Below are 20433 nucleotides of genomic sequence, written 5' to 3' on the forward strand. Positions count from 1 at the left end.
GTTCATCTGTTTCACTCAACAATCGGCCATGTGCATATGAAAACAAAGGCACTGCGCATGCGCGTTTTACTCATATTCTATCGCGATATTTCATTTTCCTATCGTTGCCTAACATTATACCGGTATTACCGTGAACGGTATAATATGGCCCAGCCCTAGTGTTGGGTGCCATCTCCAACAACGATGAGGCGGCCTACATGGATGAAGTGAAGAATCTGGCATCATGGTGCCAGGAGAACCACCTCCAGCTGAACGTCGGCAAGACGAAAGAGCTGGTGGTGGACTTCAGAAGGAGTCAGCACAGAGACTACAAGCCCACTATCATCAATGGAGCTCCAGTGGAGAGGGTGCAGTCCTTCAAGTATCTTGGTGTTCACATCTCCTCAGACCTGACATGGGCTGCCCACATTTAGGTCCAGACCAAAAAGGCTAGGCAGCGCCTGTACCACCTACGATAACTGAGGAAGTTCAGGGTCTCTCCAAAGATCCTCAGGATTTTCTATACAGGCGCTGTGGAGAGCATCCTCACACAGAACATGACATCGTGGTTTGCCAAGTATGCAAATCTCTAGTGCAATGTGCCGCAGTCTCCCATTGAAGGAGCTGCTCAGTGCTGTCAGAGCCTCATGCATGGGGTGGGAAATGTTGTCCAACAGGGATGACAGCTTAGCCACCATTCTCCTGTCACTCACCACCTCACCTGGTGTGACGACTAGAGGGAGTATATAAATATAACTAGGCTTCCTGTTTGTGCTTCAGATTTTGGCTGACGTGTCTGTGTGTCTGCTGGGTCTCCATATTCCGGAATATGTAAAATTAAAGATCATTTTTTGAGTTTTACCACTTTGAGCACTTTTGTCTTTTTGGCCGTAAAGAATATAAAAGAACCGGATTTAATACCGGGCAGATAACCGTATCAACATATGAGGTAAAAGTACATAAAAAAAGCTGAGTTAAAGCGAAGTGTTAAGAAAGGTGAAGCACTAGAGCGACATGAGGAAAAACCTCTCGATTGTGATCAATTTTCTCTGTTTGGGGAGTCTGCTGACCACTCTTACCTGGTACGCGTTTGAGGACAGGTGAGTGAGTACTTTTGTATTTTACAGATAAAAGCAAGAGGTCATGAAACAAAGTATTCTGATCAAAAGTAGCTTATGGCACTGTGATAAACGCTTCCCAACAGTTGGGAAGCTGTGTAAAATGCTAATATAAGCCTGAGGTTGCAGAAATACAAACATGCTTAATTTAAGTAGAAATACACATTTCATGTTTGTTAAAAAATACTCTGGTAAAAGCTGAAGTACATGTCTTCATGTCTTTGTCATTCATTCTTTCACACGTAACCACAAACCTCAGCTCTCACTCTGTATTTCCTTCTAAGGAAATAACATAGTATTTGGTATGTTTGTTTTGTTTGCATTGTTCTTTTGATACGAGTTTTGTTGTGCAGTGAAAATAAAGTTAGAGTCACATGACCGGTTTACTCTGACTACACAACATTATTGGTACTGATTTGTAAATAACTGGACATGAATAACTTGTATATTACGTAGTATTGCACAAAAGTATATTTCTAATTAACTTGGCTGCACTTAATTTCTTTTGACAATACTTTTTTTTTTTAGTTAGAATTCATTTTGAAAGAAAGGCAGACGTAAAATGTAAAGTGAAATACAAACTCATATATAGTATGGTGTTGTAAAGAGCTGAGAAACCACAAAGTGGGGAATCTACAAAGAGGTACTGAACCTTCAGATGTTGCTGTAGCTCAAGCGAGATATAGAGGACCTTCTTTCATTCAGCACATAAAAAAACAAAACAACCAACACTGCGCTTCCAATGGGGTCAGTAACCCTGCACATGCCTTCACTTATTGTGTAACAAATCTTTTTTACCACCGCAACAACTGTAAATCAAATCAACACTGCACTATTGGTAGAAACGACCTATAACAGCTACAAAACCATAACAGAGTAAACACAATGTCCCAGGGGGATGATGGGAGATTCCATTTAGCACTCCCAGCACACCACATATCTTTGTATGGTACTTTCTACATGTTGGTTCACAGTACATCTGTATATCTGTGTATCCCATCTGTATAACAGTATAGATCATCTATACATTTGTATACAACATCACATCTGTATATTTGGTCTCTGCATAGCAATATAAACATCTGAATACTTATTTGTGTATACTTAACTTACTTGTACATAATCTGTTCATAGCTATTCCCTCCTTTTATACTATCCTTATCCTTATATAATCTGCTCGTATTGCACTTACTGCTCTTGCACATCTGATTGGATGCAAACTGTGTTTTGTTACCCTGTATTTATGTGTCCTTACAGGCACAATCGCACACGTTTACACACAAATGTTACCAGAAACATATTCCGATTACTATATGCAGATATACTATACGTGTTTCTTACTGTCACTGTTGATATTGATTATATATAGCCATATAGGAATGCTAAATGGGGATTCTAAATATCTTAATATTAGTAAATAACGTACTCTGGACCGCTTCTTCAAGTTCCAATAAGGTTAATTCTTTTATCATTAAAACTATACTTAAAACTTCAATTCCTTTTGTTTGCAGTGACAGCATTTAGGGAATTCTATTGGTATCTAGCGATGGTTAATATCACACTCTAGCTTGTAACCAAATATCATGTCACATTTGAGCTCTGACTTTTACACTGACTCACTGATTTTTAAACACCCTCATCATCTTAAATTGAAACTGATCTCTGGCACCACTGATGTGACTGAACTATGACTGTAAACACTAAAGCTCTTCTGCAACTGTTCAACAACAACAGCAATGCTGTAAACTTCAATACAATACTGCAGACTAACCAAATTTCCCCTTGTGGGGACAATTAAAGGATTATTCTATTCTATTCTATTCTATTCTATTCTATTCTATTCTATTCTATTCTATTCTATTCTGTTTAGCCTGCACCAAACTGTCTGTGCTTTATAGCACAGCAGCTGCCAATAACACAGTTGGTATATTCGAGTTGACATTTAAGACTATTAAAAAACAAAACAAAACAAACAAACAAACAAAAACCTCATTGTGTATAGATACAATATCTGATACAAACATCTCTCAAGTGAATTACGGCATTACTTGTTGTTGGGGGAAAACTCTGTAAAAAACCCAGGAGAAATAAAGACACAATGAGACAAAGTTACTTTCTTTATCAAACGTGTACACGGGTGAGCTGCTAAGAACAACTCACACCATGCACAGTGGCTTGGTAATTTTTATAGGCACAGAGCACAGAGACAGTGAGAACAGGATAACAAATAATAAACAGATAAAATAAAACAACTCCATATATGGTGCTAGTCTCGTCAGCAGAGAGCTAGGGAAGATAAAACAATCTAAAACAATATGTCCCAGAAACAAGATGTGTTTGCTGGGAAAGTCTAAAAAGATAATTCTAAACTAATCTAACCATAGGGAGAGGGCAGACAAAAGGCATCTTTGTACATTTAAAAGAAGGTAAAGAAACATAGAATCATTTTTCCTGTAACATTCCCTCCTGTTTTAACTTATTTTAAATGTATACAACAATTGTCTGTGAAGGTTATTTATTAAGCAATTTTTTAATTTTCAAAATGTCAGCATAGCAGAAATGGCAGTCATTTGGTCTAAAGAATAAAACAAAAGAAAATAATAAAAAGAAAAACATAGTAAATGAAAATCATAGTAAATGAAATAACAAGTGGAATAAACAAGAAAAAATAATAAAACTAAAACTACAAAAAATAAAAGAATGAAAACTAAAATGAAAACTTTGTATTTGAAAATGATGAAAACCTAATATGTAAAATGAAAACTTCAAAAAATACAAGGATGAAAACCTTATATTTAAAATGATGCAAACCTTAAATTGAAAACTTTATATGTAAAATGATGAAAACTTCATATTTAAAATGAAAACTTCAAAAAATAAAAGGATGAGAACTTCAAAAAATAAAAGGATGAAAACCTGCATAACCTACTAATGTTTTAATCAGTGCGTGATCACTTGACAAGTCATTTTTAATCACCACGTCATTCATTAGCAGTTATTACAAGTTCTCCTCTAACAGAATTGCAACGGGATGCTGGTCTTCTTCAGGCACGGCAACATAAGCAGTCATTGTAGTTGTTATCATCTTTGAAATCATTACTCTTAGGCATGGCAACACACACAACACTAATATGAGCAGTGCTATCATGATGAGACCTAGAAGGAAAAATGGCTTTGCTACAGCAGCCAGCCATGAACCGCCGAACAGCCAGTCCAGCCAGCCTTGTGCTGTAGCTGCTCCAGGTGTGTGGTCAGTGACATATTTTTGCAGAGCGGTCAAATTCTGCAAAGCTTCATAAATGTCTCCTCCAGTTTCGTATCCATCAGGGATAAAAGTGCAACATGTTTCCCCGATCAGCTTGCAAACTCCTCCTTGTGATGCTGTTAGCAGGTCTAGTGTCAGTCTGTTCTGCAGCACCATCGTTCTGATGGCCTGCTGTTCTCCTGCTAAGGCCGTTCCCAGGGCCTTAGTTAAGTTGATGTGTCGTAGCAGAGCATATCGGTTGATTTCCACGTGATCCCGCACCTCGGCAACTCCAATGCCGGGGATCAAGCTCTGTAAGAATTTCACTCCTCCTCAGATGCGAAACTCTGGTTCCTTTACTGCTGGGTGCCGTCCGTGCACATCCTGTCTGGTAATGAGTCTTTGTTTGTAGTATCATTCGGTAGCTGTAGTTGGAGCGACAGTTGAGGCTCATCAGTGTTGCGTTACTGGCACAGGTTTCGTTGAGTGAACAGTCCATACACTTCCTCTCGTTCCTTGGTGGGCAGAAAGTGTATATGTATTTGACCCTTGACATTCGCTTAGTTCAATAAAATCCATATGAATTGTGTGAAAAGGATAAGGTGGAGTGGGAAAACGGCCTCTTTGTGGTCGCAGGTTACCCTGAGCATTATATTTTTGACACGTCATGCACGTTCTGACAAATTGTTTTGCTGAAGTTTCAAAATTTACAAGTTTCAAAATTTACAGTGTAAAAATGAGAGTTGACAATACAGGTCATTCCCCCCGATGACAAATGCGTACAGCCATGAGTCACTAATGCCGCCATCTTGTGGAGCGATTTCGGCAACACTGGCTTGCCATAACACATCATTAAATCGTTTGTCAGAACTGCACCGTGTTTTAGCCATTTTGCCTGCTCTGCTGTGCTTGCTGCTTTTTGTTCATTTTTCAACACATCCAGTGGAATCTGATGTGTGTTTACTGCCATCAATGTGATGTTTGTCTTTTGTGCCGCCTGTTTTGCTGCTCTGTCAGCAAAATTGTTGCCTGTAGTAATGAAAGAGTCAGTAGGCGTTGTAAGAGGTTGGCATGCTGGTTTGCCAGTTGGTGTAATCATTCCTCTGTTATGCCAAATTTTTTGCAAAATGATGCACAGCAGAGAAAACATACTGGCTGTCTGTATGTATGTTTATTAGTTTGTCTTTGTGTATTTAGCTTTCGCGTATCACAGCTATCAGCTCAGCGCTCTGTGCAGGACATGAAGAAGAAAGTGGTTTTGCTTCTATTATTTTACTATCTGTGGTTACTGCGTAACCTACACAATTTCGGCCTGTGCTGTAAGGTCAAATGCTGTTCTCCTAGCTTCCACACTTGCTGATCATAAGGTGGATCTGGGCCTGGAGTTTGTTTAAATCTCAGAATGTTGTGATACTCGGTCGGTTTCTGGCACTCAGGTGTAATACCAGAAAAGAATGGCATGACTGCTATCTTAAGTTTTGTCAGAGCGTCTCTACCTAGCAAATTTACTGGACACGACGGGTCATATATGCATTTAATAAAGCACCTGCGGCCACTTGCTGTATGTACTAGTTCTAAAGGGGCAGTTAATTTTTGTACAGTTGTGTGGCCTGAAGCTGACTTTACAACTAATTTGTCCTCTACTCCTACAATCTCGTCGGAAGTGACCTTCCTCTCCACGGTTCTAGCAGGTGTTGTCTCTATGTTATCTGCTGTTTCTGCGTGGCTGTCTGCAGCCTTGGTGTTTGTGACTTTGCCCGCCTCTCTGTTCCTGATAGCCACCTGCGGATTAGTGTTTTAGTCTGTTGTCAACAGTCAGCCTTATTTTTAAGTTACAGAATGCTTCTTCTCCTCTTTTTTTTTTTTTTTTTTTTTTTTTTTTTTTTGTTTGGGAGAATAGATGCAACTCTACATTTTCACTTAAGGCATTTTTAGATAATTTCTAGTTCTTCAAACAATTCATGGATCTCACACATTTCAAACTTTCAAGTTAGGGTTGTTTCCCATTTATACAAATATATATATTTAACTGTGCATTGCTCACAGCTCATAGCTCACAGCTCTAAACCTAGGCATTTTTCAATCATATGCCTAATCACTATGTGTCACTGTGATTCTCAAGTATTGTCACAAGTTCGTTTAAATTCGTTTCCAAAACCAACAAAATAATCAAACAAAAACAAAAAACATAAACGTGTCAGGACACAAAAGAAAAAAGAAAAATGCTGCCACCCGAACAAGGCAGAAGTCTGCATATGTTGGCTTGTAATAGCATGCAGCTTGTAACATACTAGACTAATGTGCCTGTGTTACTTCAGCTCCATATTATTGTGTGAAGTTTCACTGGGTTGGGAGTGGTTTTGTGGTTGTCACATTTTTGGTGAGCCAATGGCTGGAATGGGGTTGGACTAATTAGAGGCAGGTGTACTTGATTGCACTGATACACTGGTCTACTTATAGCCCACACTACAAACACTGCTGTGTTGTTTTGTCTCTCTGTGCAGGTATGTAATGTGATGAAATCAGATATGTTTGGGATGGATGGGTTTTGCCCTATGAATTTTATATTAAGTGTGTCGTTTTGTCTCTCTGTGCAGGCCAGGGCCTATTATATGCCACAGCCTAAAGGCAGCAGAGTTCCAGAGGCTTGAGTGACCACTGACTATATGCTTGCAGGGTGGTGGGTCTCCAAGGACAACTTCTAACCCTGTTAAAGGCAACATGTGGAGTGCAACTTGGCTGTGTGGCATAGCTGGCTCTGGCCTTGGGACTGTGTGTTTTTATACAATTCTTAAGTGGGACACTGGACTGTTTTATCTTTTATCTCTTGATATATTTTTCGTCAATAAATTATCTTTTAGAATTTTATTGACTGACATCTTTTTGCCCATGACTGAGACGGTTGGTCAGACCTAGAGTCTTTCTTTGGGTGTGTTACAGCAGCTTCTGCTCTAAAAGAAACAAATAAATAAAAAGAAAAGAAAATGTGGAACATGCTCATCAACTTAGCAGTGTCTACATATTTAATTCAGCTTCTCAATCCTGTAGTTGTAGCTGTTGTCTACAGGGTTTTGCTTATTGGTTGTTATTATAGGTGTGCTCTATATCTCAGCAATGTGTCATTCTAGGATGATAGGTTTCAAGCTGGTCAAGTGCCTCTATGCACTTCATTAGTTTAGTTATTCTCCGTATTGTCTTCATCTCACATGTCATTACACTGAGTTTTAGCAAACCTTAAGCTTGATGCAGACTACTGCTTAACAGTTATCCACCTTACATCATAACCGATTAAGGTGCCTCTTCATATTAATATTATGTCATTGTTAATATTATCCTCTTTGTCTTATATAACAGCAATAGCATATTATAATATTTTATCAGTGTGTACCATTATACTACTCCTGAGCCAATTTGTTAGTTAGGATCATCTTATTCAGCAAACAGATAATTTAGAATTCATCCAATCTGCGGTCACATTTGTTCTCTCTGTTGCATGGCAGACCAGGCAGTTCTATTATAATATATTATTTATATTTTATTTTGTATCCATCAAGGGCTTCAGATGACCTGCAGAATCATCCTTTTCCCAAGGTGGAGACAGTTACCTTTTCACACACTGTCCTTGGCTGAACAATGACACAGTCTTAATATACCTTATTTATTTTATTAAAATATTTTCGTGTGAATTATTTGCTTTATATTCATTTTATACATGCTGGGCATGGTCATCATGCCAACTGTGTTTCATTGTTAATATCACTTTACAGGTTGTTATCCTTGCTATTATTAATTTCAAATACTCTAAAGATAATTTCTACTGTAACTTTCCCTTTGTTCATCTTTATTTCGTACTTTGTATATTTATATCTACTCAGTGGGGTCTGTTTTCAACCCTTTTAAACTACTTCAAACTACTGTGATCTCTAGTTTTCACTTAATAAGGGATTATTAAGTTCTTCCTGATATGGGTGGTGCTGCAGATGCGGCTGCAGGAGTGAGTGATGGCTTTCTAAAAGGGTTGTGGGAACTGCACAGTGTCTCGTCTTCTGGTTTTACTAAACTGGCAGTTGAGTTCTGTTCTTCTGACTGTTTATATTTTGTTTTCTTAAATCTCTCAGTTTACAGACACTGTTTTTGTCCGGCGTCTGGACTTTTCTTTTCTCACCACTGCTCGTCAGCAGGAGTGAGTTTTAATTTCACTTGCGTGATTACCCATCTTATTTATGTATTTACTTATTTTTGTTTAAGTAATATATACACAATACAGCTGCGATCACCTTCGCTGGTATTAGAGACGAGAGTGGTTGCTCACACGCCCTTCTACTTTCGGACTATTTCCAAAAGCGGTGTGAACTTTACGAGACGGAACTCGACCGTTCTCTCAACTCACCAGCACGTCAGTGAATAGCAGTAAAAGAAAAACACAGTAGGAGCAGCTCAGTCTCTTATTGGACCGTGAAAATTCAGCTTGCTCCATTAATTAAAACAATACACACACACACATTCACAGCTTCGACGCGCGCGCGACCGGAACCCTTATGATAAGGGGAGCTCCCAGAGCTACTTACTCCCTAGACCCAGTCTAGACCCAGCTGGGGGAGCTACCCAGAGCTCCAAAGCTACCAGTCGACGAGCTCCCAGAGCTACCAGTCGACGAGCTACGCTACCAGTCGACGAGCTCCCAGAGCTACCAGTCGACGAGCTACTTCCGCTATTTTAAATTCCCTGAATTCAAAATGCGCTTTTACGCAAGATTGTGTCAGTGTGTCTGTATCTACCTGGTCAGTGTCGCCGGGTCTGGTCCACCTCGATCGGGTCCCACCACCGTGGGTCGCTTTCTAAGACGTTGGCCAAGACCCGAATTTAAACGCTCCTGGACTTTTACCACACACCTGGTGTGTGAGCTGTCGACAGACGAACAACGTGGACTGGTCACGGAGATGGGACACGATGGAGGCGCTCCGGCTCCGAAGGACCAAGAAATGTTGGGGGAAAACTCTGTAAAAAACCCAGGAGAAATAAAGACACAATGAGACAAAGTTACTTTCTTTATCAAACGTGTACACGGGTGAGCTGCTAAGAACAACTCACACCATGCACAGTGGCTTGGTAATTTTTATAGGCACAGAGCACAGAGACAGTGAGAACAGGATAACAAATAATAAACAGATAAAATAAAACAACTCCATATATGGTGCTAGTCTCGTCAGCAGAGAGCTAGGGAAGATAAAACAATCTAAAACAATATGTCCCAGAAACAAGATGTGTTTGCTGGGAAAGTCTAAAAAGATAATTCTAAACTAATCTAACCATAGGGAGAGGGCAGACAAAAGGCATCTTTGTACATTTAAAAGAAGGTAAAGAAACATAGAATCATTTTTCCTGTAACACTTGTAATCTTTAAATTTCCAACAACTCATAGACCCCTCTAATAATATCTTAAATATTTAACATACATAAGAACAGGGATCAGATTTAATAAATGAGTTAAAATCACAAATTACCTCCCGTGAGATGTAAACAAAACAAGACCAAAGAAGGGGTCAAGAAAGAGTCATAATTTTATCTCTTATTTGTTTCTCACAGTTTTGTCGAGCTTCACCGACCAAATCCTCAAAGAAGTGCCCCAAAGCCCTCTGAACTTTGTAAAGGCTGCAAGTAAGAGCAAACATTGCCATGACTTGTTCATTAAGAAATTACAATTTTTATGTCAAGATTAAGTCATGTAAGCCCCCTGCAGGAAGGAGTAGGTCTAAGGAGCTTGGAAAGAAAAGTGTCAGAACTTCTTTATTTTTCTTGAAGACGTCAACATGGTCAACATGACCCCCCTTGGGGGACACTGCCACCACATCCACCATTTGCTCTTTGAACTGAAGAAGCTTCTCAGGTGAGAGGTGAAACGTCTTAAAGAAAATTTTAAAAGTCCAGACGCTTTTCTTTTCAAGCTCCTTAGACTACGATGACCTGGATGACTGAGAACCTTCACAGACACCCAGTGCAGGAAGGTTACTAAATGTACTGGAATGCTTGTGCATTACAGGGAAGTCATTGATGAAGTGAAAAAGCTCTACAATCCAACGTGGAAAAAGCATGAGGAGAATTACCACAGATTGAGGTAAGACTTAACATCCTGATATTATTGATTGATGGTTGAGTTTTATTTTTATGTGAATTTCTGGTTAATAATAAATAAATAAAAACTGCCTGAAGCTAGTATGTGAGTACGAGCATGGAAGATGGCAGACTACAGGAAACAGCTGCTATTTATCCTCAAATGCAGATGAGGCAGGATTACTCCTAAAGGTCTTTAAACAAGCTCTTCAGTCAAGGCTAAGAGCCATTTGCTAAACGAAACGGCTAAACAAATTTTCCCGTCAATATGCTTAAACTAGTTTTAGTTAAGAAGACACGTGAAAAGGGGACCTTTGACCAGCCCACAATTAAAAGTCTAAGACCAGCCAGAAAGAAATAAAGGTTTGGTTTACTTGTTTAGCAGACTCACACTCAGGATGTGTACAAGTGGGTGGAAAAATTGTCTGAGAGGCAACTAAATCAAGTAGAGAAAATTCTCTTGCAAAAATGTTGAACTTTGCTGTGATGTAGAGACAAATTCCACTAGTGGAGCTGATCGCAGCCACAGATTCAGAAACCTGAACCAACACTGTGGATGTGGACGCAACTGCGAATGATGGTTTTGGCCTCTTCAGCAATGCAAATGTTCCAGCATCCATGGAGGAGAGGAAGGCGGTCGTGTCGCTTAGTGAGGACAAAATAATCGTCATCTGACAGACAAGAGCGGGCCCAAGGTTTTACAAAATTGTTGGGTTTTTGAGGAAGAAGACAAATAAGTACATTTTATTACATTTATTAAGCAATTCAAGGTTCAAGGTTAAAACGGCTGCCTTGTCTGTGCTCACTCAGGAGACCCAAATGAACAAAGAGCACCACACCAGGCAGTGTACGCCTTTAAACAGAATCTTAACATGCTTGGTTGAAACAACTGAGGGTGGCCTTAGGTCTGATATCTGCTCAGGTTTCTTGTACCTCTCTCTATACGTCTCCTTATATAGACATGAGCCTTTTTCAAGAAAAAAAAATCCCATTACCATAGCAACCACCTCTTGCACTCTGGTCAGGCCTGCATACAGAGATAGGGAGGGGGGAAGGAAAAGGAAAGTGGGGAAGAGAGCTTCTTTATGGGCCTCATCCCCCTCAAATTCCTCACAGAAGGAGCTTCTGTCTGTGCCTGTTGTTGTCAGTGTTATAGACTACTTCCAACACTTCTTACTAGTCTACAATACATAACTGTGTGTGGTAAAGGATAAAACAAACGTGTGATGTTAATTTTGACATAATAGCCTTAAGCATAAAAATAAATTCCAGCTGGATCTAAGGGTAACTCTTTGAGACTTTTATAATGGTGTGATTTCAGCCATTCCAGAGCTCCGTGTGAATGATTCTAATGCCTTTGGTCTATTGCAGGGGTGTCAAACTCAAATACACAGTGGGCCGAAATTCAAAACTGGAACAAAGTCGCGGGCTAACATTAATATTTATTGAAAAAAAAAATTCTTCCTCCAGATATAAGAATGAATCTTTTCTTATGGACTCAAATAAGTTTTGCTGGAAAACTGAATATGGAACAAGCAAAGCTTAATACTAAACAATATATATATTAGCTGTATAATACCAGTAGGCCAGCTCTAATAGTAATTTGGTATGGCTTCGTGGGCCAAATGTAATTAGGCTGCGGGCCATCTATGGTCTATTGGATCATAACAATCATTAAAGTGTTTTGATATTTATGCAAAGGTACTGTTTAAGTTTGAGGAAACCTGCAGTCAGCTGAGAATGAAGAAGTCACTTGGATGAGTGGTAAAATGAAAAGCAAATAGGCCAGCTAGGCCGGCAACACTGCATTTGTCACTGGTGCTAATACGTTTCGAATTGAAACGCTGAAAAAGCATACAGCATTATATGCCGCGATAAATGCGCTGCCAAAATGTCCCCGCTCCCCACTGCCTTTCAGCGGCAGGCAGGAGTAAAGAGGTCATCTGAGGAAGCCGAGATGATCATTAAGTTTAACATCGCCTACAATATTGCAAAAGAAGAAGTTCCGTTTACTAAGTTCAAGTCAGAAATAACTCTTCACAAGAAAAATGGCTTGGACATAAACCCCACATACAGCAATGATGTTGCGTGCGCCCAGTTTCTAGGCGTAATCGCTGACACACTGAAAAAAAAGACGTCAGTGGAAATTGCGAACAGTACATACATGGCCTTCCTGATCGATGGAGACACAGACATCGCCACAAAAGAATGTGTCATTGTGTACACTCGTATCTTGCAAAAAGGAAGACCAGGGAATATACTGATTGGACACATTGAGGTCCAGCATGCCCATGCCCAAGGTAAGCCATGTCATGTCACGTAGCCTATGTATATGATTGTTACTGAATTAACCATATCTAGCATATTCTTATCATTGAAAATTAAACATAGCAATAATACATGAATATAGAAACTCAAACTGAAAAAGACTGCATTGTAAACTCTTGATCTGATAAGTAAATGGTATTTTTTTTTTATTTGTTTAGGAATTTATGCTGCCTCAAAGAAAGCATTTGCTGCTCTTGGGGACCAGTGCAGTAACTGGTTGGATAAAATCATTGCTATGGGGGCTGATGGAGCTGCTGTTAATTTGGGCAACAAAGGGGGTGTCAAGTTAATCATTTTGAAAGGTTGTTAGTTAATCATTTACAAATCAAAAAAACGTGAACATGTAAAACTGCGGTGTTAAGTAATGCAATTAAAAAATTTGGGTACGCACCAGTGCAACCATGGCAAAAAGTTAGTCTAGAGCCCTGCCCATGGGAGTGTCCCCTAAGAAACCTTGGCTAATCGTGGCCTACACCTGTTTTCACACCTTGACTCGTGTGATTGGGTAGAGAATCAATAGGGGGTCTATTGTCCCTTTTGGGGGTTCACTACCATAGGGCTTAAATCTGGGACTCTCCACCATTTGAACTTAAATTAAAGAAGCTTCTCGGATGACAGGTGAAACGTCTTCAAGCAACTTAAAGAAGTCCAGACGCTTTCCTTTCCAAGCTCCTCAGAGCACCTCATAAAATATATGTCTCTTAAAGTACCACGCTTATGACCGATATTAAAGTACACTTGTATAGGCCTATTTAACACCACATACAGTTTACACAAGACAATTTTATCTCTTATATGAATGTTATTTATTTTAACTGTCATAAACAGGATGTAACAAGCGATGTTAATAATAACTGTACTGAAGACAGTCATTCCTCCATGGTCTCGGCAGACTGAGTCCGTCTTGTCACATTTAAGAGAGCTCTCACTTTCCAGAGGGCATCATTTGTTTACCCTGATCAGAGACATTTGCTACTTTGAAGGACTGTCTAAATTTAAGGAATCTGTCTTGACTTCTTGAATTGGCTGGAACTATTATATCCAGATCCTAGAATATCTGAGTCATGCTGTTAGCAAAGATAAGTTGAAAAATATTTTCAGCTTCATTTCCTCCTGTGTTCCTCCAGTTTTCCTCCAGTGACTACCTCCTCGTGTTTTCTTGTTTCCACGATATAGCAAGGTTTCTTCCTGCCCTTCAGGGGTTTGTTTATTTATTTAAATACCTAATTTAAATGTTCCTCAGTTTAGTTTTGTTATCTTTGTTTTTCCTAGTTTTGTAAATATGCCTTAATAAAAAATACTCTGACTTAATCTCAGTTTTGTCTCCTTTTGTCTGCGTTTGGTTTCTCATAAAATCACTGTTATGGACTGTTGTGAACTTTATCTGTCTCTGATTTTTCCATGCCTTAAGTTTTTACTGTCTTGCAAATCTTTCATCTCAACACCAAAACTAATTTAACTTTTTATGCTTTCTTTTATTTGTTTTTCATTTGTTTTTAATTTGTCAAGATTACAGCTGAGCATCAATTGCAATGGATCCAACAATGGCATCGTCACTCAGGAAAACACTCCAGTGGGATCTAAGATTGTTTGTGACAAGGACAGGAGTGTCATCTCTGTGACCCCGGAGCTTTTCAAAATCTTTATAAAAGTATGTTATTCCTAAACACAGGAACCGGTCTTGTAATTTGTTGTTTATGAATGAACTAGTATGAAGACAAAATTTGCTGCATGTTTCATGCCTCTGTTGTTCTTCAAATTTTCAAACATGATATGACTACGTTTTGTCATCATCCTTAAGGGATTAAATCACATCAGTTCCTAAATACAATGAGTAGTTGTCTTTCACACACTGTATGTTACAAGCACTGTAAATGTTGCTCTTTGTTATTTATAATCTGCTGATGTCACTTCCAGGAGAATCCTTTCTCAAAAAAGAGATGGGACACTTGTTCAATTGTTGGAAGCGGTGGGATTCTAACAAACAGCGGCTGTGGAAAAATGATTGATTCAGCTGATTTTGTTATTAGGTGAGAAAGATGTTCACTGTAAGGAATGGAAATCGTGATGAGGACTCTTCTCTCTGAAAGTAATATTTCATGTTATTTCAGGTGCAACCTTCCTCCTCTGGAAAATGAATTTCACAATGATGTTGGCAGGAAGACTAACCTTGTGACAGCAAACCCAAGCATCTTCATGCATAAGTGAGCAATTAATGAACCCGACATTGAACTGACTTGTTAGTTTATGTCTTGTTGCTTTAAGTCATGCATTAATTTGCAGGTATGGGTCACTGACGGGACGTCGTGGGGCGTTTGCAGACAGTCTCCAACAGTATGGCAACTCCCTGCTTCTCTTTCCTTGCTTCTCCTTTGGTTTTACTCGTCCAGTTTGTCAGCGGGCTGTGTATGCCATTGAGGACATGGATATTCCTATCCAACCAATCTTCATAAACCCTAGGTATCTCGAAAGACTGGTCAAATTCTGGGAATCTCTGGGGTTAAAGGAATATCGACCTAGCACTGGATTATATATGACTACCCTGGCACTGGAATTTTGTGAAACGGTGCATTTGTATGGATTCTGGCCATTTAGTAATCACCCAGATAAACTCTTTGCCCTGACTAACCACTACTATAATAATGTACCCTATAATAGGAAAGTCCATGCAATGCCAAAAGAGTTTTCCCACTTGGTGGAGCTGCATAATAAGGGCGTGCTCAAGCTTCACCTTGGAGACTGTAAATCAGATCAGGTCTAGTTTGAATTTTGCAATAACAAAAGAATATGTTCAAGTATCCAACTGAGAGGCCAAGACATTTGCACTCAAATCCAAACGTATTAGAGAGATGTACACTACTTATTATTTCAACAGTCTTTCTTTTAATTATTGTTCCATTTCATGTGTTAGAAATTAATTTTTTTGCTAAAGTTTCTTTTTAACAACATTTGCAGTGCATGGTCATGATAAAGTTGATACACTCCTCGTTAGAAGGAGGGTACCCTGCAACAGATGCAGGATGAGCAGTTATGGAGACCCCTGGCAAAATAGAAAGCTCAACAGGGGGCTGAACTGTTACTCTGGCCGAAGAAAGATGCTGCTGACTCCCTGGAAAACTTAATGTAACATCACCCAATTCATTTCCCAACTGATCGCCCCCGGAAACATTATTCATTAGTTCACCGTCTGGTTTAGAACCCAGAATATTAATGTCCATTGTAGCCTGAGAAAAAGTCGCTCCGCAGTCAAGTACTAGGTGAGTGTTCCTTTCAGACGTCTGTCTGTCATCGCCCGAATTCGTATTTTCGTTGTTCTCCAAAAACATAAATTCAGAGTCTTTATTCTCAGTCTTTGGTTCTTTTAACTCAGAAGCAGAAAAACACAAACACAGATTGGCTGCCTCACCCTCACCAGAATTACATTGATGAATCTTTGACACACAGGCAGTATCTACCCCATAATATTGCCCAGAGTCAGTAACAGTCTCTGCATCATCTCTAGCGGAAGTTTCACCATTCCTAGCAAGCAAGTTGACTGTTATGGAAAAACCCTGTTTGAAAGTTGGGCCCCCAAGGTACTCAGTACAGTTCATTTTCTCTGTCACAGGAAGACAACGTGACATTTCTTCAGTCTCCACCTGTGACAGGGTTTCAGTCACCAAAGGGGCCAGTTTGGCCCCGTGAGCTGCGTTTATAACAGAATTGTTCATAGACACATGATTTATCTGTTCATGGCTGGTTCCTGGACATCCATTAATTCGGCACAACTGGTCAAAGAAGACTCATTCACGTTCATTTTGCAGTCATGTGGTGGACATGTAACCTGATCAGAGTCTGTGGTTACACATAAAGCAGTTACACTTACTTATGATGGGGAGGCTGGCACTAGGTTAACGGCAAGAGTCTGAATAAACTCTTCTGTGATGGGTTTGACAGAGCCATTAGCTCTAGCAGTAACCACATTAGTCACAAACAACTCAAAAACGACGCTGTCAGAGGGGATTGAAGCCTCATTATGCTCTGACTGACAGGAATCACGGAGCTCGGCCTGATATTTGGCAGGTCAGTCCTGCATTCCCCAGCTAGACCCCCACCAGAAGCTGACTTAGACAGAGGCTCTGAGTCACCTATGAAGGGAGGTGCAGCTAACATAGTGTTTAAAAGAGCTTTGGCTGCCAGTGGTGGTGCAGACTGTGAGCTTACTATGTCAGTAGTACTCCCAACCAACACCCCATCCTGAAATGTTTTAGAAGAAACAAAAGACCATGATTTCAAATTTACACAAACTGAAGGTAGAACATGATCATTAGAAACAGTATCGGAGGCCCAGATCTCAGCCTCGGCATTCACTGCGCCCTGAGGGGAGCCAGAGCTACATAGGTCAGACATGTGTCCCCCATCTTTTTCTTCTGGGGGGCACAATACACTTTTAGAGTTCAGAACATAGACCACATTGCCATTACTGTTCTCTTGACCAGGAACACAAAACTCAGGTGAATTGTGCTTGTTGAGTACAGGAGTGAGAGCACCACTCAGAGGTCGCTTTGAATTGTTTTCCTCTGGTTTACACAATAATTTGATCTTACACAATTCATGACAAGTATTAGAGTCACAAGATGAATGAGCTAAGGAACAGTCAAGTTGATCACCAGGTACAGACAGGGTGTCCTTATTTAAGTCACACCGCTCATGACCAGAGGTTATATCACCACCCTTCACACCAAACATGAGTTCTTGATCAACACTTTCATCATTTATTAAGGGAATGGGTGGTGTTGAGGAGCACTGGGTTGCTATTGCTTCTCCAGCACATGTAGAAATTGTCTTTATCTCTGGAGCATCTACAGACCTTTCATAACAGTCATATTCCTGCAACCTAGGCAGAATTTGAGGCGAAAGACTGTCACTAACCTCTATTATTAACGGAGTCTGAGAGGAAACAAGAGTCCCACCAACCTCCAGCTGCTGCGCGGTGCGTCGCCTCTTCTTTGAAGAAACCACTGAGGGTGAAGCATTGGCTGTTGGGGAAGTGAGGGGTGGCAGACCCTGGCAGCTCCGAGGGCCCCCGAGAGACAGGCGTGTTCCCCGAAAGATGTGCTGACAATCGGGGGTGAGCCACGGCTTTCCCCGGAGCTCCTTCTCTAGGTGGGTGCAAGCTGCTTGCTGCCACTCACAGAGGTCGAACTCCATGATTCCCGTCTTTCTAAACAACTAAACACTGTACTTTCAGTCTCAGAACACGAGTTTCCGGCCCCGGCGAATCAATGCACATCACGCTCTTCTCTATAGAAGGATCGTGAGACATAGACACACAGTCACTCACCCCCGGGGATAGCGCGGTGCAACGGCGGCGTAGACGCCGGTTCTTTCTGGAAGTGGGTTCGATGGATGCTGAAGCCACCGAAGCAGAGGGTGACGTGGCGGCGATCTCCTCGTCGTCCGCCCACATCCTCGCCAGAAAAGAGGCAGGCGAAGTAAAGTCCGAGCGGGGTGGAGAGGGCGAGCAGCTGGCCCGAGGCGGTGCAACAGGTGAGAGTTCCTCCTCCAAGATGAGCCAGGGCTTCCAACGGAGCTCGTCCTCCCGTAAAGCTAGCAATACCTGCTGTCACTCATCGTTGCCGAAATCTGCGGCCTCCACCATCTCAGTGCGCTGTGCTGTGCAGCTTGACAGTGGCGGAGACGAACTGTGAAACGATGGCGGTGCAGCGGTGAGCCTCAGTGTCCCTACTCTGATTGCCTCCAGCTCGCGAGGTAACCACAACGACAACCATTTAACGCGTCGGAGTCGTAGGTGCTGAGGCGACGTTCAACACCCTCTGAGCCAGCGCGCGGGCACGAAGCTCCTCCTTCAGGGGGGCCAGAGAGTCGAACGCCTCAAAAAGCTGGGGAAACTGCCGGAGCTGTGGCGCCTTCTGAAGGATGGCGTCAATGGCCGCCAACCCAGTGGACACCACTCTGGGGTCCGTGCAACCACAGATGCGCGTCATGAGCCGGCTGATCCGCTGCAGCTCCTCCCCAATTTCGTCCGGACTGTCCGCTGGGTCTGACATGGTCAGATCGTACTGTCACAGCGGGGTGCGCCGGTGTGAAGAAGAGGTAGACCCAGATGCAGACACGGTGGAGACAGAACTAGGTTTCCAAAAATAAAGAGAGCCTTTATTACAGTTGATGGCATGACAAAAACACTAGAGAACACTGAAACTGGGAAAACTAAGGAGGCTAAGAACACTGTGTAACGAGACCCGAACTAGACATGACTCGAACTAGACAAACAAATAAAACTTGGACATGAAACATGACAGATAAACACACGAAGACTTAACACAGAAAACTTCACACAGGGATGAGACAAATGGGGATCTTGATAAATCATGAATTAAAACTGTAACCTAGGTATGACAGAATGTAACTAGATAAACTGAAATGAAACTAGACTGAAAGGAATAACAAAAACATCAAGAAACTCAGAATACTGGGTCACATGACCCAGGACCATGACAGGGGAAGGAAAAGGAAAGTGGGGAAGAGAGCTTCTTTATGTGCCTCTTTCTTCTAACAGAGTCAGTCTTAAAGTTTTGAACCTTCTGGTGCCATCAGCAGTCCAGGCAGACCATCCCCCTCAAATTCCTCACAGAAGGAGCTTCTGTCTGTGCCTGTTGTTGTCAGTGTTATAGACTACTTCCAACACTTCTTACTAGTCTACAATACATAACTGTGTGTGGTAAAGGATAAAACAAACGTGTGATGTTAATTTTGACATAATAGCCTTAAGCATAAAAATAAATTCCAGCTGGATCTAAGGGTAACTCTTTGAGACTTTTATAATGGTGTGATTTCAGCCATTCCAGAGCTCCGTGTGAATGATTCTAATGCCTTTGGTCTATTGCAGGGGTGTCAAACTCAAATACACAGTGGGCCGAAATTCAAAACTGGAACAAAGTCGCAGGCTAACATTAATATTTATTGAAAAAAAAAATTCTTCCTCCAGATATAAGAATGAATCTTTTCTTATGGACTCAAATAAGTTTTGCTGGAAAACTGAATATGGAACAAGCAAAGCTTAATACTAAACAATATATATATTAGCTGTATAATACCAGTAGGCCAGCTCTAATAGTAATTTGGTATGGCTTCGTGGGCCAAATGTAATTAGGCTGCGGGCCATCTATGGTCTATTGGATCATAACAATCATTAAAGTGTTTTGATATTTATGCAAAGGTACTGTTTAAGTTTGAGGAAACCTGCAGTCAGCTGAGAATGAAGAAGTCACTTGGATGAGTGGTAAAATGAAAAGCAAATATTCAGATGAACCCAATTATCATCCTGGGACTTTTGAGTTCACACACACATCCTGTTCCCACATCACCATTGCACTAACAATCTTCCTCCTAGCGTTTTTCCCGCTCGGTTGCAGGGTCCGCTTTTCTGCAAAGTCGTCTCCAACCATTGCACTAACAATGATCATGCATTTTTTGACAGATGGCTGAGTGAGGCATAGAGAATTTAAGCCCCATGGGAGTGTCCCCTAAGAAACCTTGGCTAATCGTGGACTACACCTGTTTTCACACCTTGACTCGTGTGATTAGAAAGAGAATCAATAGGGGGTCCATTGTCCCTTTTGGGGGTTCACTACCATAGGGCTTAAATCTGGG

At 40.9% G+C, this 20433-nt stretch overlaps 1 protein-coding gene across 2 annotated transcripts; it reads left to right on the forward strand.

The window, feature by feature from the left end:
* Window positions 1–776: 776 nt before the first annotated feature.
* LOC113017191 (alpha-2,8-sialyltransferase 8F-like) lies at window positions 777–19580 on the forward strand. Of its 2 annotated transcripts, XR_003271411.1 has the most exons (8): window positions 777–1079; window positions 9928–9999; window positions 10382–10456; window positions 14290–14431; window positions 14698–14810; window positions 14892–14984; window positions 15064–17925; window positions 18011–19580. XR_003271411.1 is itself a non-coding variant. In XM_026160344.1 (7 exons), exons 1-7 carry the CDS (start codon window positions 994–996, stop codon window positions 15539–15541), a joined length of 1059 nt encoding a protein of 352 aa, XP_026016129.1. In that variant the 5' UTR covers window positions 777–993; the 3' UTR covers window positions 15542–19580. The 2 variants fall into 2 exon arrangements, 1 of the variants encoding a protein (XP_026016129.1); XM_026160344.1 differs by having other exon boundaries at window positions 15064–19580.
* Window positions 19581–20433: the final 853 nt, after the last annotated feature.

This window comes from Astatotilapia calliptera, unplaced genomic scaffold, assembly GCF_900246225.1.
Source record: "Astatotilapia calliptera unplaced genomic scaffold, fAstCal1.2 U_scaffold_1, whole genome shotgun sequence".
NCBI classification, from domain to species: Eukaryota; Metazoa; Chordata; class Actinopteri; order Cichliformes; family Cichlidae; genus Astatotilapia; species Astatotilapia calliptera.